The sequence below is a fragment of the Rhinoderma darwinii genome, chromosome 6 (assembly GCF_050947455.1).
Source record: "Rhinoderma darwinii isolate aRhiDar2 chromosome 6, aRhiDar2.hap1, whole genome shotgun sequence".
Classification (NCBI taxonomy): Eukaryota; Metazoa; Chordata; class Amphibia; order Anura; family Rhinodermatidae; genus Rhinoderma; species Rhinoderma darwinii.
This window is the reverse complement of record NC_134692.1, coordinates 97,075,842-97,085,175: the sequence shown is the minus strand read 5'-3', so window position 1 is coordinate 97,085,175 and position 9,334 is coordinate 97,075,842. Positions and strand designations below refer to the sequence as shown.

General features: G+C 38.5%; 1 protein-coding gene across 2 annotated transcripts in view; it reads left to right on the top strand.

The window, feature by feature from the left end:
• The first annotated feature begins 6,061 nt into the window (after positions 1–6,061).
• The window catches only part of GSG1L (GSG1 like), a 418,206-nt gene continuing 414,933 nt past the window's right edge, over positions 6,062–9,334 (top strand). For both annotated transcript variants that reach the window (XM_075830073.1, XM_075830072.1), the window contains exon 1: positions 6,062–6,627. In XM_075830073.1, the coding sequence (XP_075686188.1) occupies positions 6,324–6,627 (304 nt within the window). In that variant the 5' untranslated portion in view covers positions 6,062–6,323. The remainder of the gene's footprint in view (positions 6,628–9,334) is intronic.

The window sequence follows — 9,334 nt, the reverse complement described above, 5'->3', positions numbered from 1 at the left end:
AGGATTCTTGTCTAGAATCGTATAGGTGGACACATCATCTAGAATTCTATGGACCATGCATACGTAATCGTACCGGTCCATAATCACGATATTGCCCCCTTTGTCAGATGGCTTTATGATAATTGATTAGTTTTTACAGAGTTCATCCAACGCAACCTGCTCCATTTTACTAAGATTACCAAGAACTTTCGATTTTGAATATTTCAATCTCCGTAGGTCTGCACTGACCATTTTAACAAAAATAGCAATATGGCCATACTGGTAGAATTGTGGTATTATAAGTGACTTAGGTTGTAGCGAGGAGAAGGGACCCGTAGCTGTGGTTGCTCTATATTCATTTTCATTGAGTAATTCCTCAAGATCAATAAGGGTCCTCAATTCATTACTATTAAGAGATGTATTGGAAGATGGATTGCCCTTAAAAACCCAGCCTGGTTAATTCTCAGACCATTTAAGACAAAATGCAGATTTGCAATTTGTCCACCTTCCAACTGAATCCTCACCAGGTGGCACTTTTACAGAAAGGTTTATCCTACACTCCCAGCCCTATACACGATGAATTCATTTGGATTAAAGACATCAATCTGTTCGCAAGTAAGTTAGCTCTACACAAACATTTTAAGGGCAATCCATCTTCCAATACATCTCTACAGAATTCATCATGAACACCATATTTAAGAATTCTGTTTATTTTTTGCCATCAAACTAAGAAAGTCCCTGGTATCCAGAGTTCCGCACACTATCCCTGATATCCAGTGGTTTTGGGATCTCTGGTGTACAGTGCTTTAGTGTGCCAGAAAATAATTATTTATCAGTTTGGTTCAGAGAGGTTTTGTACTGTGTTTCTACTGGCTTGGTGCATCAAACAATCCCTGGTTGTTAATGGCTTGGTAGCTCACACAGATATTCAATGGTTTTTATAAGCCAAACTTTTCCTGGGGTCATGAAATGTATTGCTTCAATTCTCTTTATGAGTGGATTTGTGTCCCAGACAGTCTCGGTGTAAAGCAGTTTGGTTCCCAAGTCCCTGTTGTCCAGTGATTTAAAAAAAAAAAAAAAATATTTTATTTTTTGCTTTAGACAGTACATTATTCCTAGTGATTTGCGGATTTGATGCTAGACCCTGTTGTCCAGTGGTTATTTCTTCCAAAGACTAGCTGGCATTTAGCATTTGGTGCTACAGCTCCTGCCTTCAGTGCCACAATGACTTGTTTTTCATAATAATAATAATAATCATCTTTATTTATATAGCGGCAACATATTACGCAGCACTTTACAATTTAGAGGGAACATGAACAGACAATATCAGAGCTTACAATCTATGAGGAAATAAGGGAGACACAAAGTGTAACAGCGTTTGTTCTGTACAATGGTCCAGCCATTTTTTATTCACATGGGGTGGTACACATAAAGCTGCATGAGCCGGTCACCAGCCAGTATCCGTGTATGACGGACATGAAATGAAGGAGTGTGAGGCAATCTAATTCTGATGACTAATCTAAAAGGGGGCCATGGAAAGGAGTCAGATTAGGGAATGTTATAGGCCTGTCTAAATAGATGTGTTTTCATGGCACGTTTAAAACTGTGGATATTGGTAATTAATCTGGTGGTCTGGGGTAGCACATTCCAGAGGACTGGTGCAGCACGAGAAAAATCTTGGAGACGGGAGTGGGAGGTTTGGATTATGAAGGATTTTGGTAGGGTGGTAGACCGAGATGAGGGAGGTGATGTAAGGAGGTGCAGCACTGTGGAGAGCTTTGTGGGTGAGAGTAATAAGTTTGAATTTTATTCTGAAGGGGATGGGCAACCAGTGCAGTGACTGGCACAGGGTAGAGGCGTTGGTGTAGCGGTTGGTCATAAAGATGAGCCTTGCTGCTGAATTAAGGATAGATTGGAGAGGAGAGAGTTTAGTGAGGGGAAGATCGACTAGTAATGAGTTACAGTAGTCAAGACGAGAGTGAATCAGAGCAACAATGAGAGTTTTGGCTGTTTCCTCAGTAAGAAAAGGGCAGATTCTGGAGATGGTTTTGAGGTGAAAATGACAGAAGCGTGAAAGTGATTGAATGTGAGGATTAAAGGAAAGATCTGAGTCAAAAATAACCCAGAGACAGCGGGCGTGCTGCTTAGGAGTTATGATAGTGCCACACACTGAGATGGTGACATCTGGTTTAGGTAGATTAGTAGATGGTGGGAAGAACAGGAGCTCAATTTTAGAAAGATTCAGTTTCAGATAGAGAGAGGACATGATGTTAGAGACAGCGGACAGACAATCACTGGTGTTTTCTATTAGAGCAGAGGTGATGTCATGGGAAGAGGCATATAATTGGGTGTCATCAGCGTAGAGATGGTACTGGAAGCCAAATCTGCTGATGGTTTGTCCAATAGGGGCTGTGTAGAGAGAAAAGAGGTGCGGACCTAGGAATGGTACCTGAGGAACCCCAATAGCAAGTGGATAAGGAGAAGAAGTAGGACAAGCAAATGACACACTGAACGAGCGGTCATAGAGATAGGAGAAAAACCAAGAGAGAGCAGCGTCCTTGAGGCCAATAGAGTAGAGCATGTTAAGTAGGAGTTTTTAGTCGTTTTGTGCTCTAATCTCTGATGTCAAGGCTTTTGTTGACCCCATGCAAGCCATATAATCCTGTGGTTTGGTGCCATTTTTTGGGGGTGCGTCCAATGGTTTCTGCCAAGCTATCCCTGGTGCCCACTGTCTGGTATATAATGGTTTGGTGCCTCACTCATTGTCTCCAGATGCTTGATTCTCCAGACAGTTAATGTTTTTTAGTGGTTTATTAGAGCACTTTCTTTTGTCCATTTGGCTCCCTAGACACTGGTGTCCAGTAGTTCGGACATCTAGACAGTCATTCCTTTCCAGTGGATTGTTTTTTCCAGTAACTTGGGGTCCCTGTCTCTGGTGTTGGATGTTTTGATGCCTCAATTACTTTTTAGTTTCCACTTGCTTGATATCCCTGTTTCTGGTTTTCATTGGTTTGGTCACGTAGACAGATTCTGATGTCCACTTGTTTAGGTCCAGGACAGTCCCTTGTGTTCTGTAGACAGATCATGTAATCTAATTTACTCACCCCCCGGTGGCCGCAGCCATGAATCTGTGAGCGCTTCCCAGGAGACACCAGCGCTCACTTCTACTCCAGTCCGCTGTGTCCCGAAGCGTGCACGCGCATGCTCGTGCTCGGCCTTAAAAAGCCAGCGCGCGCACAAATGGAATCATCATCATCAACTGCCCATGATTCTCTGGACTATAAAAAGGGCCCTGCCCTTCTGATACTTGTCTCAATGTTGTTAGTGTTCCCATGTCAGTCTTGCAAATGGTCCCTTAGTTTTATCCTGTTCCTGTTGTTACCCGTGCCCTGTATCCTCTATCCCGTGCGGTGTCCTTGTTCCAGAGCCTGTTAGGGTTGGAGTCATGACCCTCTGAACCTGCTGTTGTCTGCCATGTCCAGTGTCTCCTGCCATGTCCAGTGTCATCTGCCTTGTCCAGTGTGATCCGCCACCTCTGGCGCAAACCTGCTGCACCTGCTGTCATCCGCCACATCTGGCATAACCTGCTACATCCATCTCCATCCGTGCCAAAGCCTCGGTCACTTTCTGAACTATTCAGGTTCCCTAGTGCGGGACTTTGTATTGCTAGGGTACTCTGCTGTTTGGCCAGCTGCCTCCCCGCCACGGTGGGGTGGCCTAGTGTGTCCATATACCCACAGACCGTGATAGCCTCTAGTTTCTTTGAAAATTGTTGCTTCTGTTCTAGGTGTCTCACGTTAACCCCTTGTTTACCGATTTTGATTATCTGCTCCAGGCTGGTTTTGACCTCTGCTCTACATGATTTCCACTAGATCTGTTTTGGAGTTTCTGTTTACCCTCTGGCTGTCTGGTTAACTGTTCAGGTATAGCCTGCATTGCACCCCTTATCCAACACTGAACTCTGTTAGAACAACCTGGGTTCTGTGTAGCAAAAACTATCCCGCCTTGCGGTGGGCTCTGGCGGATACCTCAGAGTAGCCTTCGATTCTGCCTCCAGCAGCCTTTTGGGAATTGCGCAACCAGTGATTCCATAACAAACTGTTGTCAAGTGTTTTAATACCCTAGTCACCGTTTTCCCTGTCATAGCTCCGCGTGCTCCTTCCCAGCTTCTCTTTGTGCATACAGGAAGCATTAATTAGACACGAAGTCTCACAGGACATATAAGTATAAAGGTGGGAGACAAATCTCAACCACCCATGAACACAATTAGAGATAAAGACTCTAACAATATATGATAAACTAGAGAAAAAGAGTCCATATATATCCACATATGAAAAAATTACACATCTTTATTAATAGCATCAGATACATAAAATTACATGAACAGAGAATCTAAAATTAAATCCTTGACTAAGTCACAAGTACCTATATTGAACAGAGTATATTGAATTACATTTAAGTATATAAACTTTATTAATGTTCAAAATTCCTCCTACACAGGGTACATCTACATAAATAAATGCAAATACAGAAGGTACAACAGACCCAGACTGAGTAATGTTGAAAAGTATATAGACCCGCGTTTGCCTAAAGGGACTAGTGTCCTTAGAAAAATGACATAGTGTCCATATGAGTCCAGCAAATGCACTTACCCATGTTTTGAGGAGAATTGTGTGACCCAGAGTATAGAAGTGCGCCCCAACGCGCGTTTCGCTTATAGCTTTCTCAAGCTTTCTCCCTTTCTCCTCAAAACATGGGTAAGTGCATTTGCTGGACTCATATGGACACTATGTCATTTTTCTAAGGACACTAGTCCCTTTAGGCAAACGCGGGTCTATATACTTTTCAACATTACTCAGTCTGGGTCTGTTGTACCTTCTGTATTTGCATTTATTTATGTAGATGTACCCTGTGTAGGAGGAATTTTGAACATTAATAAAGTTTATATACTTAAATGTAATTCAATATACTCTGTTCAATATAGGTACTTGTGACTTAGTCAAGGATTTAATTTTAGATTCTCTGTTCTTGTAATTTTATGTATCTGATGCTATTAATAAAGATGTGTAATTTTTTCATATGTGGATATATATGGACTCTTTTTCTCTAGTTTATCATACAGGAAGCATTGTAGGATTTTTGCCTATCTCTTAATTCGAAATCATTAAAGGAAACACATAAAGATGATTTTCTCCTTTGTGCTTGGCAAGAGCACAGAATGATCAAATTGGAGTTTAGAGGAGTTGCAGTGGTCTTTCTTGCTTACTGTTTGTTTTTACCCTGACACAATGAGAGTTAACCAGCTAGGTAGTGACATCCTCTGTATTGCCATATTGGCTCCTAAATAATCTTTTCTTTCTTTCTTTCTTTCTTTCTTTCTTTCTTTCTTTCTTTCTTTCTTTCTTTCTTTCTTTCTTTCTTTCTTTCTTTCTTTCTTTCTTTCTTTCTCTTTCTTTCTCTCTTTCTTTCTTTCTTTTTGTTTTAAGATGGTAAGCTAAATGGTTTAAAATGCCATTTTAAAAGGTTGTCAAGTTTCAAAATTGTCCTACATGTCATTAAACCTCTCATTTATGCCCTGATTAAAAGAGTCTCCACACTCCCGAAAATACCAGACCCCCCACGTTTGACTTTGAAATTAGGTGTTAGGAAGTGATGGTCATGCATATGATATGAAATAAGATTGTGAAACTAGAAAACCCATTTAAACTTAAACTTGCGGTATAACGGTATTTAATCATTATCCTCATTATTATTATTATTATTATTATTATTACTACTCATACTACTAAATGAATAAAACATTTATTTCTTTCATTTAATTTCTGAAATTATTTATAAAATTATCCTTATTCTGACACCGGGTAAATTCATTCTGCAGTATTAAGGCATTTTATTTATTTTGAAAAAGGTATAAATAAAACAAAACAAGCGGTGCGTTGTGTGACTTCATTCTTTATTTATATTCTAACTAGGCTACAATGACCATGAAACCAATCCGCCTGCAGGTGTCTCCCATTGGAGGCTTTCCAAACCCCTCAAAATCATGTGCTCATGCTATCAGATTTTAACTCAGCATCCCTGCTTCCTGAGAGGCAGACTACATATGATCTTATCAGCAGACTGTGGCATCCTTAGGTTGCTGGAGTGCATTACTTGGCTTCTAATCTGCAGCATATTTACTACTACACAACAGTGTCATGAATTGGTGGCTAAACGTTCTTTTCATCCTTGTCGCGGCTTAGTTGGAAAGTGGATTTGCATATATGTTTGGAAGACAGGAAACAGAACTGAAAAGCTTTCTGCATCGTTACTCAAACTGCATGTCATTTGGGCATGGGTGAATAATGAGGAAATCAAAGAGAAGACACAGAGCCCTGCTTGCTGTGTGTTTGAACTTAGTAGCTCTTTTGTTTTCAACCACAGCTTTCATTACAACATACTGGTGTGAGGGGACACAGAGGGTACCTAAGCCAAACTGTGGAAAAGGCAAGAAGACAAACTGTATCAACTACAATGGTGATGAGAGTCATAATGAAAGCAATTCGAATGTGGTTCACTACAGCTGGGAGACAGGGGATGACAGGTTTCTGTTCAGATACTTTCACACTGGGATATGGTACTCCTGTGAAGAAAATATTAATGGATCTGGTAAGTTAATATGAATTAATTTTATTGCTACCATCACATTCATTTGGTTCATTGAAAAGATGATCGTGCATTGTACAATGCAGAATTATTTAAAAATGCTGCTAAGGATACAGTACTGAAAAGCTGCACACACATCCGTACTGTTTCATTCCAAATGTAATTGTTTCAAATCCTTTCTTTCTGGTTTGGTCTAGAATATTTCATTGAATACTCTAGGGAAATGAAGATCAAGGTAAAGATTAAAGGAATATCTATATTTTCTTAGTCCATAGCACCACTGCCTGTTGTCTTTTTTTGTGAGTGCTGCATGATTAGTAATTAGCAATCACGTCTTTGGATGATTAATTAAATCCGTATGATAGGATTCCACTCAAAAATCAGCTTTTTGTTTTATTTCAAAATGTAAATGAGCACCAATTATCTAAGCTATAAATAATAATTCAGTAACCGTCTGAAAGCTCTGAATATAAGTAAGTGTATGCCGAGTTTATTTTTGTTGATTTCAGCAATTTTTATAAGCTGTGGAGCAATAAATTCTGATAGGTTCTACAAATGTAATTACATTACATTGGCTTGCATTTGTAATTCACAAAGAAACAGACTGATCTAATTCTTCTGCTACAGAAAAAAGTTTGCCAATACATAGCAGTTCATTTCTGCCAGATAGTTTATTGTAATCTTATTAAATCTCAAATGAATTAACTTTTTGAAACCCGCAGACGGTTTTCTCTTTTCCGACATGCTAGTTGGTGTAATTTTGTTTAGGGGCTCACAGCCTGTGTTTCTATGAAGGGATCATAGTTACATTCTTGTTTGTGTGAATTAAAGTTTATTTAACTCATAACAATAACTAGCATATAGTTTGCAGTTAGTTTGTAGTTTTTGTCTTTTTCCCACAATAGAATTTGGGAAGGTATAAGGTAGGAGCCTTGCTGTCAAAGAAACCTTCCCCCTCTCTTTTATCTTTAACGGAAACCAGACAAGTCTAGACCCACCCATAGCTAAACTTATCCTTACAATAGGTCTCTAGCCTAAAGTACTATGGGCACAACTGGGAGATAACCTACTTTTTTCTATACCAGATTGTTTCAGCAGTCTGACAGACTATTTTTTTTCTTCTAAAATAAATTTCAATAAATATTTTCTCTTTAAGTGTTGTTTATTCGACTAAATGGTATACTATGGCAGGAGACTGCATTGGTAATGAGTGCAGGACCTCAAGCAGAAGAGACAGCTGGGGCACACTATTCTGGCCTGGTCTTGAAAGTAACATTGACACCTGTGGTGCGCTCTGTCTTCCAACTGGCCCAGCTTCATATGCTCCATTCCTTTATTGGATTTTCAAAATCATTAAAACAGATCTGAACACAGATGTCATAGAATATATATAACAAGCACTTGCTGAGTCACTGCCTGGCAAAGCATGAACATGTTTACAATTTTTCACACATTGAAAGGTATATGGTAAGTGAAGATAAAACAATATATGTATGACCTAATCAAGAAGTACAATGCATTTATAAAGTTTATCAATGGTAGATAATATTGATTTTGATAAGATGTTTATCTTTTTATGCACAATAGACTTGAGTCTACAACAGCATAATCAGGCAACAGATAGAGCATTTATAGCTCACATAGATATAAACCATTACAAATAATATTACTAAATTTGGTATGAAACAGAATGTAAAGGATTTATATATGGCATTACAAAAGTTTCGTTTTTACCAAGGTTTATGGCATCTTCAATACACTTTTATTCAAGGAACTTTGATGATTATTTTTATATTAAATATATGTTCACTAAAAAAGTCTAGTCATTATTTAAATATTTACAACATTTATATAGGTCCATATAATTTACTGTCTCGATCTACCACATATATATTGTCTCTAAATTGAGTGTATTCAGGAAAAATAGCTTCTCCACCAACCAATGAAGATGTTAGTGAGAGATGAAAAGAAAACTCCTGATTGTAGAAGAAATAACTGAAAATAAAGATATATCAGAATTACATTCCAGTACTAAAATAATGACTATTTGCAAGTCTGTAAAACAGTCTGTGACTGGTTATGTTTAAAATGAAGGTCCATAATCAAATTCATGCTTGGTGAATAAACAAGTATCTTTTTTCACTACTACTCTCTTTTTACTTTGGACAAGTGTATTCCCCTGGACCTGGTATCATGTATGCTGGTAGTGCTGCTGATATCTATAATTTTTGTCCATAATCACAACCATTTTTTTTATTTTTCAAATGCATCTAAAATAAAAAATGAAGCTAATTTTAAAATAGTTTGAATTAATTCATTATCTTTAATAGTTTTGTGTTTACAGCTCCTATGCAGAGCTATGAATCTCCGTGGTAACAGACTACAAACACACCCCGTGTAGTCTGATCCTGCAGTTATATACTCCCTTCCATCTGTCCCCTACTTCTAGAGGATAGATGGATTGCAAAATGACTGCACGATCAGCCTGCAGAGTTTGTTTGTAATTCTGTAACCATTGGGACATATAGGTCAGAAGAAGCCACAAAATAATAGACTATTTTTAAGTAAGACTATTTGCAAAGTTACTTCCTTTTTTATTTCGATGCATACTTAGATGCATTCGAGCACTAAAAATATTGGTTACAAATGTGCACATAGCCCTAAAGCCTGAATTGTAATGTGCAGTAAAATTGCTAAATATAGTGATACA